A 24105-nucleotide genomic window follows, 5' to 3' on the forward strand; every position below is an offset into this window, starting at 1 on the left:
CTTTCTGTGTTTATCTGCTGAGTTTTGACTGGGGTCTGGGATGATTTTGTTTGGGGTGGTAGCAATCCCTGCCCTGGCACTTAGCAGTCTGTGGTGCCATTCTTACTTTGCAGAAAGCAATGTCACAGCTGCTGAGGCACCCCTTGCATAGCAAAGTCTGCTTAGGAGAACCAAAGCTGATGAAGAGTTACCCTCAGGAGACCATTTCAAAAACAGATGGGCTGATCAGATGGAAAAATAAGACTAGGATAGAAGAGAGAAGAACTAAGAAAAGAATATAGTAGAGGGGACACAGCTGAAGCATTTAAGCTTTTTGGTTTATTTTTCCAGTACTCAAGCATTTTCCTTATTATACTTCATATTAGTTTGTGTCCCTGTTCCTGCTTTCCTCCAATTCTTTGTTCTTTTCTCCTTCCATTTTATCCTTCTTTTTGTTACTGCATTTTATTTATTTTTTCTTTTCTTTTTTCCTTGAGGATGGTACTTTTTTACACCTTCCTCATCCTCAGTTTGAACTCCTGGAGCACAGTCTTTCAGTGTTTGCTTCCATCTCATTTGTGTCAGTGCTAAAACCGTGGCTGCCTTACATGGAGCAGAATTGGCTTCTTGTCCATCTACTTTACCAGTGTCTAAAATTTATTGCCATCTTTTGGGGAGGAAAATCTGATTTTCTTCGCTGGAGGAGGCATATGTAATCCAAATGAGCTGCTGAGATAGGAGAAGGCATGGCACAGTGAAATGTCTAGTGGTCTGTAAGAGGCAGTAACTTCATGCTTGGCTTGGACTGTCTATGGTTTGAATTGATGTTACATTGACTTTGGTGAGGGGACAGAGCCAGACGTAAAGGGCAGAAATGTTCAACTATGCAGTGGGCAGCAGTGCCCTGAGACATATAGTCAGGGCATAGTCAGGGCAAGGGTGTGGGTGGACAAACAAGCTCCTAGTCAGTGGTAAGTACAATGATCAGTTCTTTCCCAAGAACTTCTTTTAGAGGGTCTGAAAAATGTTCTTTCTTTTTGGCAAGGAGGGAAAAAAAATGGGGATTACTAATAACTCTTTATCATATTGTGTAAAATCTCAAGTAGATCCAATTTTTTAGATCTTTTTTATATTAGCTATAATGAAGAATCATCTCAAAGTCAAAAGGTATTCAGCAGATAATCAGTCATAGCTGGCAGTGCAGGAGATGCATATCGATGATCTTCCTTTGTATACAGCAGACAGCATGACACCAGACACATCTAAGCAAAGGCTTGCTGTTGTGTTCTGAATTCATATCCTTGGGATATTTACTCCAACATGCAACTGTTTATTGGCTGTTATCCCTGTAGTATGTGATGAGCATACACATGAAGAAACTTCCGTGTATGACTCAGATAAGAAAATGCTTGATAAAATGGATTATAATGTACTTGCAACAACTTGCAAGGTTGAATATTTCAGAAATAAAGTAAGAATATCAAGTTTAGGACCATGCAAAATTATCAAGGCATATTCACATAATATTTGTGACTTAAGTAATCTCATAACTTTAGGTTTTAAATGATATTTTTTCAGTGGTTAAGTTTTTACACTGAAAATAATTTATTTAGTTACCACAATAAAAACATATTAACAAGTGGCTCATGTGTGGCTCAGAAATGTGAGGTTTTAAAGAGATTAAATAATCTTTTTGGAGATGGGCTAGTTGAAGGATGACTCTTTACAGAAATGATAAAGGAACAGGTGTGTGGTGGAAAAGCAGGTTGACATGAGTGCACGTGTTGAGGAAACAAAGTGGAAGACTCGAACAGTAGGGTATGGAGTCTCTTGACTCTTGATTTGGGTATGGAGATGGGAGGTGGGAGACTGTGACTTCTTTCTCTGACAGGACAGTGTGGGTCCATTGCTCACTGCGGGATGCGGGAGTGAAGCATCCTACACTAAGGATGAGGAGCACAGCATTGCTGGAACTGCTTGCCAAGTAAACAGACTTGGATATACAGCTGCTTTGTCCCTTTCCAGGCTTTGCCTCTCAGCAGATGTGTGCTCACGCGCATTTGTACATAGGTTTGAGAAAGCAAGAAATAATTACCCTTGTAAATAACCTTCTGCTTCAAATGTTTCAAGCTAAAAGTCTGAAGACAGTTTCATAAGCCAATATGCATGTGCAACATCAGTGGAATCGGCTGTCTCTTGAGTTAAGACTAAACAGTGCATGATTTACTACTTTCACTGACAGAGGAGTATTTTGATCAAAGATATTAGAGCAATTCTCTAGTCTTGTAAAAAGTGAGAGAAGTTATCGCACATGGTACACCATTGATTTGGCTTCAGCCACATTTTCTTGTTGTATTAGTATATACAACATATATATTAACATTTAATAAACATCTTATATATGTTTATTAAACATTTCAGCAAATTCAATTTTCCTTCTTATTTAACAATATTCTTTTTTGCCCCCTTTTTCTTTCACCTTTTTATTCCATTAATTGCCTGTAGGGTAAGCAATGTTACAGGGCGTTATGGGCAAATGTTAATGGATCAGAAAAAGTAGGAATCCTCCTGTAGTGGGTTCACTTTGATGGATGAGATGTCAGCTCAAGAACCACTGGTTTTTGTGGACAAAATATTAACTTGCCAATAGGTTTTCCTGGTTTCTTGGTGTGCTTCTATGAACAATGGAAAATTATACTTAGTGTAAGTGCACTGGTTTTGCTTTGGGGACAGAGTAGTGCAATCATGCAACAGCATGCTGAACAAATGTTAATTAAGAAGGGTTTTATCTAATTTGAAGCTAATTAATTCACTAGATAGCATCTTTATGAAATTGAGGAATAATCTGAAATAGGATCAGAGCTTGTACTGTGAACATTAAGTAGTTAATGAGTCTGTTCATGTGTCTGTAAAATCCTTTCCTTATTCCCAAATTTTTGAGGTAATTTTTTTCCCCGTTCAGAATTCTCCTTCAAAGAATTTACCGTGCAGATTTAGCCCACTTTAAATACAATGGGAAAGCATTCGGCATTTGATAAGCTCACTTTCCCTCATATCTAAATTGGTCTGCATTTTCTGAATGTGACAAAGGAAGGTGAAATGAGAAAAGCAACCCTGGCAAGACATTTTGTAACTTTATGAGAGAGGCCAACAGGGAGGAAAAGGGAGTCAGCAGAGGACTGTTTTGCTCCTGTATGGATGAACTGCCCACCCTATACAACTAAAGGTGTCTCCCCTTACCCTTCTGATACTTTCAGGAAAGGATGCAGAAAATCGCTTTTCTGGCGGTGAATTGTCAGAGGAAGTCTACACCTGCCTACCCTGCAGGGAAGGATGTTCTTACTGTACAGATGATACTCCCTGCTATGCACAGGAGGACAAGTATTTACGGCTGGCTATCATCTCATTCCAAACGCTCTGTATGCTGCTGGACTTCATAAGCATGCTGGTAGTCTACCATTTTCGCAAGGCAAAGGTAAGCGGACGTGTTTTACTTTGATATTCCTGCCCACTGTGTGGTACAGACTCATTTATGTTAGGTGTATAGCTTCTCATTTTGACAGTCGAGTACTCGGGTAAGGAGCTCAACTCAAGGAGAGGATGGGATTTCCAAACCAGAATGCTTTGCTTTAGGTGTGGACGTACCTAAATTGTTTATGTAGTTTTTGAAAAAAAACACTGAGCAGTTTGTGTCTCCCAATGAAATCTGCTTACATTTATAGATGGTCAGCAAAAATCAAGGAAACCTATTATGTTAGAAGTAATTTTGGAAAATCTGGCCAATTATGCAGGTATCTAAGGAGGCATGTGGGTATTTATAGTCTCGGAATCTTGAAGGTTTGTTTTACCACTGCTGGGAAAGATGTTTAGCTTCAATATATTTACGAGACTAGCTGGAAAATAATTATATCAAAGAAAAATCGTTCCAAATAATTCTAGTTCCTAGAGAGTTTAAACTTGATTCTATGGTTAAAGATTTTTTTTCTCTAGGTATGAATATATTAAGGAGTGTCTGTAAATTGCTGATGCAAACTACGGATATGTTTTATGTACTAACCTAATGAACTTTCTGCTTTTACCTCACTCAAAATCTTTTAACATGTAAGGACTTGTGGAATCTCACTGTTGCCTCAGTAAACACAGGATATTCTCTGAAACTTCCAATTTACTAAAAAAAATGAATTGAAGCTGGCACATATTCACTACTTATATTTGGGAGACGTAGGTGTGCACACAGTATGCTACATTGTTGAAATTAATAGCTTCATCCACTTTCCATAACTAGATAAGCATTTCCATTTTGGTTTTTGGAACACTTGATCCCACAGTCTTCCTAATCCTACAGTGTCTGTGTTACAAATGCATGGCTCATTTTGAAAGACTTTAATATCCTGGCAGGAAATCACAGAACGAGCAGAACATTCTTTTTTTTTTCTCTTCTGTTTCTGACAGAGTATTTGTATTTAATGATATTGCATAAAATGATTCAAATTACAGACTTAATTGTATTTATGAAGTTTTTCATTATGGAAGAAGTCTGTTGTAGGCATCTGTTTAGTTGCTTAACAGTAACTTAGCAGAAGAACTTTATTCCAATTTTGTGAGGTTTTAGTCCGCATGGTAATGTTACTCGCTTTTAAAGTCATAGACAACATCATGAAAGAAGCATTCCTTGTGAGTAAAAACTTTACTCTCTAGACCTACAAAGTGAACAGAGTAGATTATCTCATATGCAGCTGTTGCAAGTTTGGCTTGATTGTTTTTTTCCACACTAAAATACCGATTGTTTTATAAAAAATTTCTATATTTTCTCATAAATAGTTTGAGATCAGAGGTGTGTAAAATTGCATACACTCTTGCACTTGCACACTTACATATGTTCTGATATACGTATCCACTACAGTAAAAAAAAAATAGATCTTTATTAAACATACTACAGAAATCTCGTATTTCACAAAACCTGCTAGTAATGAAAGGTGCATTTTTACTTTTGTGATGATTAGTCATTTCTCCAAAGTAGGCTATGAGTAAAGAACCAGATGGGATCTGAATATTTGATATCTAAGCAATACCAAAGAGGCATATACATATCGTTCCTTGTTTCTAAAAAACTTTTCCCTCTTTATGAAAAAGTTTGAGCTCATTTTTTTCCAGATTACCTCTTACCATTAGACATCATGACATCTGAAGGAGTGAGAACCAGACATAAACCAAAACATTCTTTTTTCTGGAAAGAAAAGTAATGCCTTTGGTACATTGCATTTCATTCAGTTGGACAGAGATGTATTCAATTATAATTTTCCTACCTTAGAAGAGAGTTGACTTTGCTCTAAATGTATCTCTCACAAGGAAAAGGTGAGGAAAAATGACAGAAAAGTAATATGGTGATTAACAATCCTTTCCTGTATGATCAATGTTTTCAAGGAGTAGAAACTGATAAATAGATGTTCCATTGCTTTTCATGTCATTCAGCTCAGTTTTTTCTTGGATTCCTTTTATGTTCTTTATCTTGTTGGTACAGCATGATTTTAAAAAGAAAAAGATCTTGTGTGATTACCATGAAATGAGAAGCTGTATGAAGGGCAAACATACTGAGAACAATGAGTATTTACATAAGAAAACTGCTGGTTACATTGGATAATGACAGAAGTTTGGAGTGAAGGAAGAAAACTAGTAACTGACTGTGTACTCTCCACCAAGGGGGGAAAGTAATGAAAATAAAAGAACAGATATTGAAATATATTCAGAATATCTGCATATTGAGAATTTCCAACTGTTAGTGAAACAAACCTCAATTAGGTTAGTATATCTGTCTATGATTAAAGTTACCATGTTAAACTGCTCATTTCTATTGTGCTGGGTGGGTGTCAGAGAAGAGCATTTTTTGGATTCTCTCCCACGTATGACACTACAATATTCAAATAGTTAGAAAAAGTAATTTTTAATATAGCATTTTAACAGGAAGAATTGTACTGCTACCATATCAAGGAACAATCTTCAAAGTCTTTAAAAGAGCAAAAGGTGGGGCTTAAGAATAAAAAATGCTACATTAAGGCCCCAGTGCTGAAAAGAATGAAGAATAGATACGTGGCATTTTGGTACAGTTGTTGATCAGTAAAATGAGCTCAGTAGAATGGAAAGACAAATGGGATCAGGTTACCACTCTGGTAAAAGTGACTGTGCAAAACACTACTTAATGCTTGTAGTTCATGGAGGCTCCTGGTAAATACTAACTTCAAAAAGCTAAGGTCCTGAAAACTTAAGGTCTGCCAACAGAAAGCACCTTGGGAAGAAACACCCCTAGCACCTTGACTGTGATATTGTGAGTATAATAATTCAGACAAAGAATGATAAAGGTCCATAAAGACCCTTTAGATTGTGATGGAAGTGACAACCCTGGTCTCAAAAAAAATCAACATATCACTAAGAGCAGATGCAGATCAGAAGTATTTTAGAGAAGAAGTGTCTCAGCTATTCAGATCATAGTGGTCGCACATATTATGACCAAGCAGTACTTATAATGGAAACTGCTGTGGAAGAGTCACTCGTCGGCTTAGTTTCATCAACAGTGCAGAATATATGCTAGATCCAAGCCAGTTACTAAAAGATCAATCATTGGTAAAAGATCTACTGTTCCACTTCCAAAGAACATAGCAAAGAGAACAGAGATGTTTTCAACAATTACTGCCAAAGTGTTATTGACAGAATGTAACAATACGACTTTCATTTTGACATGATCTTTATTACTGACCTAGGATGTAATAATAATGGTCTACAGGGAAACTTGGTAAATATCAACCAAAGTGGTTCCATGAGTGAAAGATCTTGACAAAATAAATGGTAATAAATAGGCAAAGCCTATAGCAAGCCAGATGACTGGCTTCTAAAAGTCAGGCTTCTCTTTAGGGGAACCTTTAGAAGTCTCTGAAGTTTTCAGTCTCTTCTTTTAGAACTTCTGAAGGTTCCTCTAAAGAGTCCTCTTCTTCAGACTTCTGAAAGAACTCCTCTACAAAACTGCTGAATTATTTACTGTGGAGTAAGCTACTGCTTACATTAGTAACAGTAGAGGAGGAATGGAAAATAGGAAATGTGACGTCTGTGTTTGTAAAGACTTCCTGTCATGGTGACAAGAACTAAAGATCAGTAGGTCCAGCTTACATGCTTGCAAATTCATAGAAATGGTAATAAAAATTAGAACTACTAGGTCCATGGATAAGTGTGGAAAGTGCTTTTGTGAGAATGTGATGCCGTACAAATATATTTATAGCTCTGTGAAGGTGGATTATGAACATGTGGATATGAGAGTACTTATTCCAAGGTCCACCACCAAAAGCTCTTAAAAATTATGATCTCAAGGGGCTAGGTGAGCTACACTTGTTGTAGGTGACCAAGAGATGACAGAGGAAAAGGCAGTGCAGGAAATATGGTATAAAATCATATAAGACGGGGAGATGTTGACATGTGAACAAATATTCATGGTGCCTCTTAAGATATCACTAGATGGTGTTCAAGGGATCTCTCAAGTGGTTAAAAAAAACCAAGTAGGTGTTTTACACAACTTTTAGTTGCTTTATGTCACTCATTGGCAAAGAATATCATAGATCCCAAAGTATAAATCAATTCAAACAGAGTTTAGAAGGAATCATGAAGGATATTTCCATTATTGGCTGTTTAAACTCAGTGGTTTTGATGAAATATCTGGTGCAGGAATTCCATGATTTTTATTGTTGGAAACTGGGAAGATAGACCAGGAAGGATCACTCTCTGGTGTTCTCCGTTAATAATGCAGCACAGGCCATGACCTGAGGTAGACACTAGATTCTGAATCAGAAAGCCATTCTTTTGTTCTCCTGGCAAAGAGTCATTAAGTTAGATTTCATGCCTCTTCTTGAAAGCATTGTAGTTACTCATGTAGACTTGCATGTTCAATAGGTGGCAAAACAAAATTAAACTCATTTGTCTGAGACACAGTTACTCCAAACTATCGCTGGTACCACTGACCAAAATCGTGGCATTGCCAACATGTAAATGAAACTGCAAATTAGTGATTTCAAGCAGTAGTCAGCATTGGCAAACAGCACAAAATGAAACTGCAGAAAGATACTGTGAGAAAGCTCAGATCGATGCTGAGGAATTCATTTGAGGCTTTGTCAAACACAGGTGAAAGTGACTCAGCTGGCCCAAGGTTAGCTCAGCAGCAATGTTATTAAACTGCAAGAGTCATAACTGGAGAAAATCACAGGCAGAAAATGTGGCCCTTTGCCAAGAGAAGGGAGAACTCCAAAATGGTAAGAATTAAAAAAATTAGGAAGAAGGTACAAAAGGAGTAGCAGAAGCTAAACCACTAGTGAAAAGCATTGTAGGGAAAGACAGAAAAAGATGACAGATAAAGCAGATGCCACTGCTATAATGGGAAAAGACAAGGCATTTCAGCAGGAGAGTAAATGGATGAAATGTGCCAAACAAAACAAAAAAGGAAAAAATATTAACAGCTAATACAGAAGGGAAAACAGATGTGCTGATCACTTCAAAGAAATTTTTAACTATTCTAGACAACCCTCATGCCAAGCAGTAGTGAACGCTGAAAACCCTGAGCCTGGCATTAACACAAGCTGCAAGAGGCTGAAAAACTCCTGGGAGATGGAAATGCATGAAATCCTGTCAGAAAAGTTGATGGCACCTGACAGCACCAGTTTGAGGGAGTTGTGCAGTGGAGCCTGGGAAAAAGAGTTTTCCTCAATAGTGGAAACATTGTAGTTTTATTAGACTGCCCTGACAGGGTGATCTTGATCTTGCTGAATACTGCAGCTGGGGAGATGTTGAGGCTTCTCCAGTGTAAGAGAAGTAAAGGGACACTGGATGCAAAACAAGGAACAGGCTCAGCTGAGTCTCTCAGCAATTTGGATGGACTAGATATGTGTCCTAGCAATTGTAGAGGAGTATATGAAGGAATAGGCTCCTCTTAGTTGTTTGGTTTTCAAAAGGCTTTGACAGACTATGAGAGGATCTTGCAGAACAACCTTCAGCCCTACAGTCAGATCTTCACAGCTGCATACAGCGGTGCAAAACATTGTCTAAGTCGAACAACTAAGAAACAAATCAGCTCAAGGTGAACACTAGCAAACATCCTTGTGTGCTGTGGCATTATTATTGATTGGATAATGCAAACATTACTACTAAAAACACATCCAAAAAGTACGAGGCTAAGCTAATAAAATTAGCTGGCTAGGCAATGACAGAAATCACTGATGCTAAAACAAATACTCTCAAAAATGAGAAGATGAACAGTGATTTTGTAAGAAAAAACATCAACAAAATAGAAGAAATCATCTATGTGAGTAGTTTTGTATGAGCCAATGGAGAGATCAAACAGGGAGTACTGATGAAACTGCAGTACTGATTACATGCTATGTAAGGGTAGCAAAGCTATATGGCACCAGAAACAAACAGAATGTTTAAATAAATGTAAATAAAAACCAGATTTTTTTATTTATTTCAAAGTTAGCATAGGATTTCAAGGGCTAAATATCTACCACAGCCTTAGAGAGGAAACAAGCTGTGTTGTAAAAACTTTCTTATAAAAGTACTGGACAGTGGAAGGACATCACCTGCAAAGAACCTAAAGAGTTCATCAGTTATCAGGCTGCCTTTTCAAATTAATCAGAAAGAAGAGCTGAAAGTAACTGACCTTTGCATAGTGGCATACCAACTCAAACATGGAGCTGTCAGGTAGAATACAACTGCTGTGAGGAATCGTAAGTGCTCTTAAGAAATGCTAAGAACCACTACTGGCAAAAAGACCAGAGAATCTGATCTCAGCCGTAGCATGGAAGAGGCTAATTGCTACTTCAGTGATGAAGGAGGGATGAGAATGTGGGTAGGGGAACTGCAGGCATACGCAGGAGGAAACCTTTGGGGGATCTGGTCTTTCCGTCTTCCTAATGTATCTGTGGCCAGCATCTCTGGGTCTACATCCAGCACATCAAGGTAAAACTGACAGCAACCAGCACACTTGGAAAAGGTTGTTTTCAGCTCTGAAAAATAATGGGAAAAGTGCTTAGAGGAGAGTCTTCAAAACAGCAGTTTGGAATGATGTTGCCATATGGCATTAACAGTGATGAAGGACTGTGATAGAGGCCATTGAAATGAAGGGCTTTGCCCCATTTGAGGCCATTTCCAATCCCAAATATTAGAAATTTATAACTAAATTGCCTTTTATTGTACTTGTCTCCCCCCCCCCCATTTATGAACACTCAAGAACTGTTGGAAATACAGAAATAATACTTTTAATGAGAGGAGAAAAATATATATCTGGAACACTGATCAAGGAAAAAACTCACAATTAACAAGACCACATGGCTAATTATCAACAAGAATAAATAATTTTACCTCTCTTGAGGGAAATGTGGCAAATAACAACAACTGACTTTTTATATGGATTTTACGCTCTCTTGAATACGGATTTCCAGTATTTGGAGTTCAGGGTAGCTAGATATTCTATGCCACCACTTTCCTATTTTTCCATTTAGTGTAAATACATTTAAGTGTTCTGCTAAATATGATTTCAAAACCGTGAAGATAGTCCCTAAACAATGGAATTTTAAACACTGCGCAAAACTGCACATAGATGGAAAGGCACCATGCAAATTAATGCTGTAGTTCCCCTTTCTAATACTGAGAAATCAAGAATGTCTTTTCTCCCTTACTGCAGCCATGATAGGATGCAGTAATTCAGAGTGACATAATCACAGGCTATTGATGTATGATACATCTTTAAATATTAAAGCATGCTGGCTTTGCAAACATACCTTTTTTGCTAATGTAAACCAGCCAATCCTTTCTTTTTTTTTTTTTTTAACTCTACAGTGGCATCTTGATGGGCTTATGCCTGGATGCCTTTCATCTTTGGTGCACATTCTGCCTTCTTCTCCCTAGACATCAATTTCTGACATTTCAGCTGAAGTGGAAACTTGATAGAGGGAAGAGATCTTGCGCAGATGGAGCAGCTGCCTTTACATGCTGTGCTGGTGGGCATACCTGACAGTTCACTCAGCATACACACATTCTGTGCGGTGCATTATACACCCTTTCTTCATCATGTCCTACAGTGAGAACCTAGTTTCTTGTGATTTCTTAGGGAAGTTTATTGCAGTCTTGAGGTGTGCAGCTTTTTGGAGATGTTGTTTTTTTACTGGAATTCTCATTTCCTTTATTCATAAACCAGAACCCATAAAATGTCCTTTACCGTTTTTCTGCGTAGTTAAGATATGCCTTTAGGGATGCTCTACTTTTTTAACTCTCACATAAATAATTGCAGGTGCCATATTGAAAAGATAAGAAGTGCAGAGGCTGTTAGCCTGCAGCAGCAGTTGGGAACCAGAGATGATGTACTGGCTGCTGGAGTTCCCAGAGACAGCAGATGTTGGTAGGCATGGCTGTGACGGTGGTATTGCCCTGTGTTTGCAGGGTGTTGTGGCATTCACTTCATAAGCCCGAAGGTTTCACATCTCTATATATTTGCATTCTAATACATGGTTTAGAGGAATTAAGTACTTGTGAATAGAAACATAAACCTAGTTCCACTGTAGACACTTTAGGCCTAATGAAAAACTGAATTGTGAAGAAAATAAAGATCTAGATATAAAATATGTTGGTTGATTTCAGTTAGTCTCATTAACAAGAGATAATGATGTATACAGTGTTCACTGGACAGTATACCCCTAATGTACAAGGTAGGTCTTAAAAATGTCTTTTCATCAGTACTCAACAGTAGCTCTAAGGATTCAAAAGCTACAATCTTCTCTATATAGCTTTATATTAAGCTGTTTTGGGTCTGTGTGGAGGGGTTTTGGTAGCAGGGGAGGGAGCTGCAGGGGTAGCTCCTGTGAGAAGCTGCTAGAAGCTTCCCCGGCTCCAAGTCGGACCCTCCTCTAGCCAAGGCCGAGCCCATCAGCAAAAGCGGTAGCACCTCTGGGAGAACAGATTTAAGAAGGGGAACCGGTAGTGAGTGGGGGGATTGGAATGTGAGAGACCGAGGTCAGTGAGGACGGAGGGGAGGAGGTGCGCCCGAGGAGGGGATGCCCCTGCAGCCCGTGGTGAGACGGCAGGCTGTCCCCCCCCAGCCCGGGGAGGGGAGCGGGGGAGCGGAGGCCCCCCAGGATGGCCATGACTCCATGGGAAAGCCCGTGCTGGAGCAGTCTGTGACGAAGATCGGCCTGCAGAAAGGACCCACGCTGGTGCAGTTCATGAAGGACTGCAGCCCATGTGAAGTACTCACGTTGGAGAAGTTCGTGGAGGACTGTCTCCCGTGGGAGGGACCCCATGCTGGAGCAGGGGAAGGGTGAGAAGTCCTCGCCCTGAGGAGGAGGGAGCGGCAGAGACAACCTGTGATGAACTGACCGTAACCCCCATCCCCTGTTCTCCTGCGCCGCTGGGGGGAGGAGGGAGAGAGAACCAGGAGTGGAGTTGAGCTGGGAAAGAGGGAGGGGTGGGGGGAAGGTGTTCTAAGGTTTGGGTTTACTTCCTAATAGCCTTGTTTTGTTTTGATTTGTACTAAATTAAATTGGTTTTGTTTCTTCCCCAAGTTGAGCCTGTCTTTTGCCTGTGACCATAAGTGGGGAGTGAGCCTTCCCTGTCCTTGTCTCGACCCATGAGCTTTTCTTTATATTTTCTCCTCATCCCACCAGGGCTGGGGTGGGGGAGTGAGCAAGCAGCTTCATGGTGCTTTGTTACCAGCTGGGCTTAAGCCACGGCATAAGCCAACATTTGTCTCCACAGAGTTGAATTACACAGCACCTTAGGGACCATCTGGAAAACATACATGGTTTATCAGGGAGTGCACTGCCTTTGAAGTGATATGAATCAGCCATGGACTATGACACATTTGCACCACTTTGGCGTTGAGACTGATTCCTGGCCTTTACTTTCTTAACCTTGATGTCTTGCTATTTAAGACCCTACAGTCTATGAATCATTGTCATCTTCTGTTCCACCAATACTCCACAGAACTCTACAACATAGAGCCCCGAAGTTCAAATTAATGGAGCCGATAGTAGTGCACTTGCCCTGTAGGGTGCTGGCCAGGAAGATAGCTGTCACCATAGATAAGGCTGTACTAGCCTTGAAGTAATATGTAAGTTTAACTGTATTACACTATGATTTCACTTTTTAAATAAATTATGTAAAATAAAGGTAACCGAATTCTTGAATTTCAGCATATATTTTCCAACAACGAGAACTACTACAGCATAGAATAATTTTTCCAAAGCTGTTTCAGAGCTAGAAATTAAACTGAGCAAACTGCTAAGATTTTTGATTGTCTGTTACTCTCTGTCTTTGATTCTTGCTGAGCCTTGCATTTGTGGCCCTTGTAGGGAATAAGCTTTCCCCACTGATTCTTTGATGCAGTAACTTCAGGACAGTTGCATTTACCTGAAGTTTCATTTGGGTTTGTGAATGGGCATTTACAGATTTGCTGGGAGGGGACTTCCTATCATGTCAGCAGAATAACAGCGACATTATTTATTTATCCTGCTATTTGTCTTGGAGTTGTATGCTTCTGTGAACCTTCCTTGTACAATCAATAGCAATAGAAAAGTCCCTGGTGGCTTGCACAAGGTCTTTGGCATGCCTCCCTTTCCAAGAGCAGACTTCTGTCTGAAGTAGGCCTTTCTTTTTCTTTTAAGGGTCTAAGTGTATAGGCTCAGAAGAACTATTCCAAGCGTGAGCCCAATTTGTGGAGGGACTTTTCAACCAGGAAGGCTTGCAGAATTTCGTAGTGCTTTCATAGTGCAAAATTTCATTTGCTTGATGAGCTCTTTGTCTCTGGGAAAAGCATTTGGCCAAGGTTTGGAGATTGAAATGTGGTTTTTGATGCAGCTGGGATTTGCATTCCAGGGTGCCAGTGTCTGGACCCCATTTTGACGCTGAAAACCAGTATAACTAAGCAGAAGCACATTTGAAGATGAGAAAATAATTTTTTTAAAAAGTTTCACTCAGAGAAGGAAGAAATAGTTTAAATTAAGAAACTGGGAAAGCAAACAATATCAGAAAGAAATGTAGTATGAGAACTTTCAAATATCAGAAATAAAACTGTATTGGAAACCTTATTCTAGGAAAAGCTTGCATTTTTTACTGAATTTTTTTTTAATTGTAAAAGCTTTATTTAACGTTAGCATCCTCAGAGAAACTTTATGTGCTGCTTTTTATGTGGTTTTTTGGCCATATCATGTGGTGGAAGCTGAACACATCATTCATACTAAAAATATGCCTGTTTTTCATTCTTTTCTTCATTTCTTTGGGTGAAAGGTGAAGGTTTATAGCTCACAAGCAGCAGCCTTTTGCTGTCAACTTCTTTTTAGGACTTCGTGCTGTGAACAGTCAGATTGATTTCTGCCTTCCCTGTCCCAGCTGTGCCTCTTTCTGTCTGGAATAAAATCTTGACATTTTTGTGTGACATCTTCTCATCAATATCTATATAGCTGAAAAGAAACCTTGATCTCCTCCTGCTTCCCTCGAAGACATCCCAGCTACTGCTTTCTTAGTTACTGTAGCAACATGCTTGTTACCTAACATCAGTTTGGACTCTGGAGCTCACTTTGCCTCCGGCTATGTCTAAGCCTTACTGAACTCCTTCTGAGTTCCCTTTTAATACGTGTTTTCTGCTGGTCCACAGACCTAAAATTCTTGTCTCAGGTTGTTATCTTGTCTCTTGACTACCACAATGTCCTTGGAGCTGGCCTTGGCAAATGCAGTCATGGCCTGCTCCTACCTATTCAAAATGATGCTACAAATGATTTTCTGTCCTGCCACTTTGTGTTGTCCTCATTGCATCTCCTTGTTGACAACGTAGGTGAGCTATACCTCTTGGTTTTTGAACTCCCACATGAGCTTTTCTGTCTCTTGATGGCATTTCTTTGATGCAGAAGTGTCAACACCAGCCTCCATCATCATTATCTTATTACATTTTTCAAAAATCACCCCTTGTTCCCTCCATACTTTCCTCGTGCTTGGTAGATGCTTTTTGAGCGCATCCCCTGCTCTCCATATCGTGTCTTCAGATTCAAGTGCTGACAAAATATGTGACTACAGGTGGGATACTGATAGGCTGAGACTACTGATTGCTTGTTACGATATGTGATATTGCCTTGTTGTTCCATTGTTCTTCCGATCTGTCCTTATCTGTCTGTTGTCCCTTATCTTAAACTCTTAACTTTGTGGAGGAAGGACAGTCTTTTTTACTTCTCCTTGTGCAGGGTCCACGATAACTTGAGGCTGATCTGGTGCTGGGGCTTTCAGCAATACAGTGGTAGCAAGAATAATTAAGTTATACAAAGCAATATTTCCTTCAAAAGCAAATGTGCTTTTATTTGCAGTGAAACATACAATCCATGATCTAAACTTCATGAGAGATTACTTAGTGTAATAAATTATGAAGAGCTGAAAAATCTCACCATTTTGGGCATCATCATTTCTCAGATCCAATTATAAGCTATTAGTTTGGAGCGGTTTAGCCACTTGGCTCTTGTAAAGTAAAAGTGAATAAAATAAACTGGAGTTGGATTTAAAATCTTTAGAATTATGAGGTTTTGTTTGATTTGAAACTATACTATAATGATCTTCATCTATCGTTCATTTGCCTTCTCAGTCATGTGAATAATGAGATTTTTTTCTCTTTATCAGATTTATTCTAACCCTTCTCTTCTTACATCATTCTCAGTTTGTTTCCTCTGAGATATCACGAATCTTGAGCTTTGCAGTCAGGTTGGTTTTTTCTCCTGTAATTCATCATAAACTATTTCTTTCTACATGATTGAACTATGATTTACACAGACTGTTTTAGTGAGCTGTGGTATTATATTCTGTAATAGGTGATGTCATGTTGAATAAGAAAGCTGAAATTCAGTTCAGGTGTTCTGAAGCTATTTGTAAACTAAATCAGGGGAACATGCTAACTGAGCCCCACCTCCTGCTCATGAAATTTGGTTTTGTATTCCATCAGATTTTTTGTATATTCCGTTTGATCTCTTGCTGATTAAACAACTATCAATATTAAAGTGCATTTTATCCTTGAAGACCATAATGCCTTTGCATCTTCCTTTCATTTCATTTCTGCATTAATTGAATGCATAGCCTAGTGAAACAGGCACTTTAAGTCATCCAGAGTTTTCATGATTGTCATTTTACATATTCGGCTTTTAAATTAACCATAAGGATGTGAATAGACTGGAACTGAACTTAGGCATTATTTACCTCATTACTGATTTTCCTTCATCTACATATTCATTGCTATTTGGTGAGAACCAGGTATCTTGATCTCAGGAGTATGTCCCTGAGGAAGGCATTCCTGCTCTTATAAGATGTCCCTGGGACATTAACCATTTTAACTGTGAGGGTTCTTCACCAACAAACACTGTTTTTTCAAGTATCTGTCTTGTAGTTGGTGTAGTGCAACTTATATGCAGCAGAACCCATGTTTCAAAATGCAGAACACCTTATCTTCATTATGATATATCGTAATGGGTTTTGTTACTTGTATAACAGAAAGGATCAAGGGCCACATGAATTGAAAAATAAAGTATTTGGGGATTTCTTGGATCCCTGACATCTTGTGCAGTTTTAGTGAAATTCATTTATGATTGATGGCTGCTTGACCCTTGCTTTTCCTGATTTTTTTTTTCAAATAAAAAATAAATTTAATAATTATATTCTTTTTGAGCTCCGCTATAACTAGTAATAGAAAAAAAAATTGACCTTTGTGTAAGTATTCATTAAAGGGAAATGAAAAAACATGAGGATTATATCTATTTGGTTTAGGAATACTGCACAAAACCTGCAAATACAAGAAAATTCTGACAATTTGCCAATATAGCTTAAGTGGCAGCACATAACTGTATCTTTGGAAAATTGGCCTTTGCTATGAAATGTACTGTGTTTGCAATACCTATTCTATTATAAGGCTATTATTCAAATAGAACAATTATCATTAAAAGTATTTGTCAGTGTGGTAAGATGTTGAACGGGACACAGGATTTCATCTTGATTATTTTACAAAGAAATTTTCAAAAGAGGTACAACTCTTCCTCCCTTGAAGTGAAGAGTGTTTCCTGCAGTTACCTGGGAATGAGTTGCTTGAATTTTGCACGTAAACCAACAATAATAAAATTAAAGTATAGCCTTGTTACGGCATTCAAAATTTCCCTTTTCCTGGGTAGCAGTCCTAATCAGTCCCTGAATTTGTTATCAAGAAAATAAAGAAACCATGACAGCACCACTCCAGGGTACCTAACAGGCTTCAGGGGACTCCTTCTAGTTGCTTTTGTGCCATTCTTTAGTCCCTAGTAGTCCTTGTCCAGGTGCAAACAGTGTTAAGATAACCACCACAAAGAAATGCAGTTCCACTCTTATCTGCTCTCCTTAATGTCAGTGGCTGTCTGGCAACTGCCAGGTCCAGCTTTTGTCTCTTAACAGAGGAGTCAAACATCTTGCTCTCTGTAGTTCAACCTCAGGGACAGAAAGAAAGATCTCTATATTCTATTTCTTCAAGGTAAATTTCAAGTGAAATAAAATTTTTGAAAATTAGCACTTGAGTTTTTCCACAAAGCTTCTTCACTGAAAGAGGTAACAATGTGTTTGTAATTGGGAAAAGTTATATGGGATAAGAGGCAGGAAAAAGGTTCAATGGGCTAAAGCATGTGGAACTGAAAGCAAAAAGATAGTCATACTGAAAAAATTTCTTTGCTGTGAAGGCATATTTTAGTAAGAAAAGGAACTGGTAATAAAACATTTCAACCAGCTCCACTTCAGAACTTGACAAAATCTCCTCTTCCTTCTGTTGTTTGATAGAAGTAAAGAACCACCTATACCAGGAAACGAGAATTTGAACAGGAAAGGTTTTCGGAGAAGTAAGAGACAGATTTGGGAATACAATCCAGTAACTTCCCATCACATCTCTTGTGTCCTCATGTGTAGAGTAGAATGGATCTGCCAGACCTGTACGACAAGGGTCATGCCAGAGCTACCCCTCCTGGGAGCACTGGAGAGCAAGTGCACTGCCATCACATGTACATTTAGCTAAGCTTTTGTTTCACTTGTTTTGAGACACTTTTGTGTAGTAATTTATCTAGTCACTTCAAATGCATGAGCTTAGCACAGCAGGGCAAACCTGTATCTGTTTTCTGTTTCCTTGCTTCTGTAGCATTCTGTCATTCTATCCATATGTGCTTTCCAGCTGTACATTGAGTGGTAGATATCCTTTACAGTTTAGTAAGTATGAATGTGTTGTATTCAAAGTTGAGATCAAAGACAAAATCTATCTTCATTTTTTTCTAATAATTTCTTGTAGGCCTTGTTTATCTGTAAGGCAAGCTCACATTCTGGTGCTAAGCCACCTTTGCAAAAGGAAATTTTCTTGAAATCATAGCGCAACTAGGTTGTTCTTTATATTGTGAAAATGGCAGAACTGTTTAATGAAAGTGAAGAAAAAGCAAAATATGCCAACCTTTTCCCCTTGCTAGGTTTCCATGGTACCATGCTCGTATAATACACAGTGACATGTGGCCCTGGAGAAATCTGCAGTCTTCCTGGATTGACACCAAAAGTCTACAGTTCTGCTAATTCAGTAATATACAATGTAGCAGATATAGAATGGCTTTAATTTTATTATGGCTTTTAATTTCTCCTTTTTTCTCCTTTCTGAAAATACTTTGACATTCATTTCACTGACTTTGTGTGATGACATTCAGAAATCCAATGCTAATTAATGCTGCTGTATTTCCTGGATTGCTTAGGACCACAGAGAATTGAAATGCAGTATCTTCTATGCTTTTTTATCCATCTTCTTAGCTTTTTGTTTTGTTACACTTGATGCAACTTGGCCGGCTACGTTTTTTTTAATTTCCTTCATGCAAATAATTGTTAACCATTTGTTTATGACCCTTTAGCAGTGCCCAAGAGGCACCTATGACTTTCCTCTCCTAATGTGATTTGCCACAGAAATGGTGTTACTTTCTGAGATCCAGGGATATGGAATGACTGTTTGTCTTAAAGGGTACTAATGTGGTCAAGATTTTATGGATAGACTGAAGACTGAGCAAATTGCAAGGCATAAAGCAGCCCTTCACAAAAAATATTTTTTGCAGGCCTAGTCAAGTAAATGTGCTCTGCTAAGGCAATTGGTAGGGAGAAACAGAAAATAAGATGGAGGATATTTGGCCTGTGCTACCTAGGAACTCCCCACCCCCTCATTAGTTTCACAGGCAATCAACAGTAAAGCTCGAAGCTGAGAGGTGGACTGGCAATGGCATGCATGGAGCTGAGGAATAGTTCCTTCCTGCCATGGAGAAAGCCTCAGGAGCAAACCAAACAGTGCAGTAACACTGAAATCCTGCTTTCAAAGTGTTGTGACATGAATGTGATCTGGCTTTACCTGTTCCTCTCCAGTGGCATCTGAGAGTTAGACTACATGTGCTTGCTCCTCACTTCTTGTAGTCACCATTTCAGTTTTCCTCCAGGAGCTGCCCTCTTGTTTTTGTCAGTTTCTTTATGAAGTAGCTGAAGGTAATACCAAGAATAGAGAATGAAATTCCATTTTTATGTTCCAGAAACATGCAGTTCCAGCTCCCTCAGATCCAAAACTGGAACCAGTAGTCAAATAGATAAAAAACTCTGGCTGAAACGCAGTCTTGGAATGAGATGGGTGAGGAAGCTCTGTGAAAACCCCTTTCCTTGATACCATCATCTTAACAATGGCATCTGTTCATATGTTGTATGTCTAGGTCTTTGTTTTATCCTGATCTTTTCATTAATCAGATGTCCCGGGTAGCAGCCTGGCTGAAGAAGACCAGGAAGCTCCAGTGGAATCAGGCTGAATACGAGCCAACAGTGAGCTCTCACCACAATCCAGGAAAAAACCATATACTGGGCAACAGAAGGATGGCCAGCAGACAAAGGAAAGCTGTTAATCCTCTCTACTCAGTGCTAGCGAGGCTGCTCCTGAAATACTGGGTCCAGTTTTGAGCTCCGTGGTTCAAGAAGAGTATGGAGAAACTGGGAAGAGTCCAGTGGATGGCTACTAGTGGGAACTAGAGCATATAACCTACTGGTAGAGCTTGAGGGAGCTAAGCTTGGATGGGAGGGCAAAGAGGAATCTAAGGGACAATTTAGTAGCAACCTACTTGAAGGGTGATTACAAAGACACATCCAAACTCTCCTTAGTAATGGCAAGTGATGGAAGTAACAAGGGACAACAGTCACAAATTATGGCTTGGGAGGTTTAAGCTGGGCATTAGGAAAAACTTTCTCACTAGGAGTTACCCAGCTCCATTCTTGGTGGTTTTCAAGATTTGGACAGACAAAGCTGTGGCTGACCTGATCTAGTGTTGGCAGTACTCCTGCTTTGATCAGCTAATTGATGTTTTACCTGTGTCAGTAGTTCCAGCTTTAGCTATCTGCATGGTGTTACTTCGTCTTCTTTCAGTTTCTTCAAATCCATTCAGTAGATTAGTAAGTATTTTTGCTCTGCCACCCTACCTAGACATCTCCTTCTCTAATATATTCAAGAGAATAAAGGGTGGTGATCTTACTATGAAAAGTTGTGCAAGTCTTAAGTTTGACTTGTCATTTTTCCTGTCAAAAGACTTTGCAAATGAATGTTTGTTTGCAGATGTGACCCCTAGCATCCTTATTATTTCTAGCTTTACCTGCCCATTCTGTCTCACTTTTTTTTTTTCTTTTCAGATTAATACATTTGTGTTTTCTCTCAGCATATTTCTTACATGCTAGCTCCTTGCCTAGAAAAGCTATAGACATCAAACTCATAATGGAATCAGGATGATCTACATGTTAAACACTTGCATGGTATTGAAACAGCTGCACCTCAGTCATGTTACTTCTGTTCAAGCACTGATGAGGGGTCACACAGTCTTCTGTATTTTGCGGTAGTATGTTGGGGTTTTTATCCCTTTTCTAGTAAAGGTATGTAAAAAGAATCTAACATATTCCACTTGGGCATGCACTCTCTCTTTCATTGTTCTTTCTTCTGTTCGAGTCTTCAGTTTTCAAAGCAGGCAGTAGCCCCAGTCCTGCTGGTTTGGATGAGTCCAGTGAGTTACTCTGTGTTAAAGGGGTGCTTCTGTCTCAACTGGACTGCCCTTCACAGAACAGCACAGACCTACGGTGATTGGCTTCCCTCCTGTAATAGTGGTTTTAGTTGGTTTTTGTTAATGAGATATATGAGAAAGTTAGAAAATAGCTGTATTTCTCTGATAAACAGTGAATGAGGCTTTCCGTAAAGGAATTGCTCCAGAGAGACTGCTATGTTTGCTTCACAGGAGGGCAGAAATAAGGAACCAGCCTCTACTTCCTTGTCTTCCTAATTCAGAATGTTTTTATGTGCTGCACTGAGATTAAAGTATTGAAAATGCAGTTAATAAGAAGAATGCCTCTGACTGTCTGTGTTTGGGCAACACCAAAGTCTGGCAAGGTCTCCTTTCTCAGAGGGCTGCCTCGGATCCCAGCACTCTGATTTTGCTTTCCCTGCCCTTGCCCAAGGCTCTGTCTCCTTTCCATCAGCACATCTTGCTTAACTGACCAAAAGAATATGCCATGGGGTTACTGTGACCCACTATTATGTCTTGTCTTCCAAGGGGAAGCCTACAAAAGCAATTTCAGTGTAGCTGCTCCTGAACTTGTTTACAGACTGACCATGCTACATCACATCATGTGTTGTCATGTGCCATGACTCTGACCCTATACCTGTGTGCAGAGTTGCAATCAAATCCTGAATCTCACATGGAGGTGATAAGTAACCTCTGAGCCGGTAATGACTGTGAGTATTTCTTGACTTTGTGAATAGTTTTAACAGTTTACTTTAGATCACCGACACTCATTTAACTTTGAGTAGTCACTGAAACACAAAAAGGTCAGTAGCATCTCACAACTGTTAGTAGCTACATCCCGGCTGAGAGGAGTTGCTGTGAATATTTCCAGTGTCTTCCTCCTTGAGTTGGAGTGCCAGTCCAGTCTGTAGTGGCTGTATATAACATGAGGGTATGTGCTCAGCTGAGTCCTGTCCCACTGCCTAAGTCACACTAGTTTACTTGAACTCACCTTTCCCATAAACGCGTCTCGAAGTACATTACATACAGATGCAAGACATTTTACTCTTCTAGTGTGCTGATTTTTCTGTGTAGGTATAGCATGACATACCCAGTGATTCAGAAGTTACCGAGCCCACCAAACAGGGGCCTTTATGTCCTCTGTCCTCACACTACTTCATTATTTGCATTTGCTACTATGTACCTAAACCTATCTTGCATTTTGCTAGCTGTCCCTTTTGATAGCTTTGTATGAAGCACCTGATTGCAATTCACTTGAATTTCTCTCATGGCTGGCAACTTGCATCAGATTTGCTGGAATTGTCTTAGTGGACTTTATTGTTCACTGCAGAACTGAAGGTTGGTGGCTACTCTATAATAACATGGGCTTAGGATGAAGACGGTAGAGACTAGCATATACCTGGTCTTGATCTTTAATGTAATACATGCCATACTATTTTAATTGCTTCCTTTTGGTTTGATTCCAGTATTTCTGGATGGAGACTGGATTGAAGCTAATGCCTCGTTCAATCATTATTTTTCCTCCTTTGACTTACCTTTAATAGTAATAAAATTATTTTTTAACCAAGATCGCAGTTAATTAAAAAGTAAACAAACCTAGAGAATGTGGAAGATGTAAGGTAGAGGTAGCTAAGCTAAGTATGAAAGTTAGTATGAAGCTAGAAGCAAAATAAATTGCGGTTATCACTTAGGTGTCAGCAGTATGTAACGATTAAGTGAGACAGGGAAAACCAGAAAGGACCATTTTACTGATACAAGTAAGTAAACATAGAAATAAAACCCAAAAGGGAAATGAGCACACAGATGAAGCAGCAATAAACAAACTGTACACAAGATGAACAGCCAGAGAAATAAATAAGCAATACCAAAATAAATGCCAACAAGCAAGGCAGATGCAAAGAACCAAGCAGCTGTTAAGGAAGAGAAGAAGAAATTGAGCAAATATTACATGCAAGTAGAGGAAAATCCCACTGTGTGGAATTGCAGGGCTATATCCTAAAATGCCCTGATTTCTGTGAATTCCACTGGAGAATTTTAATTGTGCAGACAGTGTAGGTGGACACCAGTTGGTGGAGGGCTAGGGTTATCATTTCTTTCCATTCTTTCATTTGTTTTCTTAAACCAGCAAAGACTTTTTTCCTGAGGTATGGGTGCATATTCACTGCTGTGTGTATTGCAGATTCCCATGAAGTCAAGCATTTGTGATGCTGCCCACAGCCATGCCTTAGGGGCCTGTATTTGCAAAGCCTGTACAGTGGAGGATTCAACTTTTAGTGGAAAACCTGGTGCTCAGAGACTGGTGGAAATACCATCTACCTAATATTGAATATTTTTATCTAATAAATGATTTTAAAAACATCCTGCTTTAATTTTGGTTTTCTCCTCTTTAGCTATTCCCTGTTATTAAAGCTTCAGTGCTGGATGAAGACTTTACTTCCTGGACCTTACCCCTTGGGCTATCGTGGGGGTTATTGGAAGACGAAAGTGTCCTATATTTTTTAAATCAATGTATGTGGTTTTTGCTAAACCAAAAGCTTTTGTGTTACTTTTTTGTTGTTAAAATACCTCTTTTTCTTTGCAGTAGAGAAAATTAACAATTAGAGTTTCAAAAATGTGTTTCGGGAGAATTCTGATATTTCCATTTCCATCCTATTTTTTTCTTTTCTCTACACTTATGCAAGAATAGTTCTTTGGTTGTACTATTTCTTATTTGAAGTTTTGTGCTTTTCTTCATTGCTGTGGATGGCATTCATCTCTGCCAGAATGGCTACTCCATTTGCTGAAGAATCCTGTTAAGAAAAGCGGTGATATCTGTAAATGTTGGGTTAAAACTCCCATTCGCCAGGTATCAAAGACTGAGATAAAAAGCACAGTCAAAACCTAGATTCAAGCTCATTTTGAATTCCAGTGTTGCTCTGTAAGTCACTCTTCTTTTAGGGCAGGAAACAGAAGTGCATAGACAGAATTCACAGAAAATGGTTCTTACTGGAACACGGGTGAGAAGAAAATC

At 39.1% G+C, this 24105-nt stretch overlaps 1 protein-coding gene across 1 annotated transcript in view; it reads left to right on the forward strand.

Moving 5' to 3' along the window:
* The window catches only part of GPR158 (G protein-coupled receptor 158), a 205327-nt gene that overhangs the window by 95536 nt on the left and 85686 nt on the right, over positions 1–24105 (forward strand). Inside the window, exon 4 of the mRNA XM_010582222.1 lies at positions 3237–3454. Within this exon, the coding sequence (XP_010580524.1) occupies positions 3237–3454 (218 nt within the window). The remainder of the gene's footprint in view (positions 1–3236; positions 3455–24105) is intronic.

The sequence above is a fragment of the Haliaeetus leucocephalus genome, unplaced genomic scaffold (genome assembly GCF_000737465.1).
Source record: "Haliaeetus leucocephalus isolate CR32 unplaced genomic scaffold, Haliaeetus_leucocephalus-4.0 Scaffold0, whole genome shotgun sequence".
NCBI classification, from domain to species: Eukaryota; Metazoa; Chordata; class Aves; order Accipitriformes; family Accipitridae; genus Haliaeetus; species Haliaeetus leucocephalus.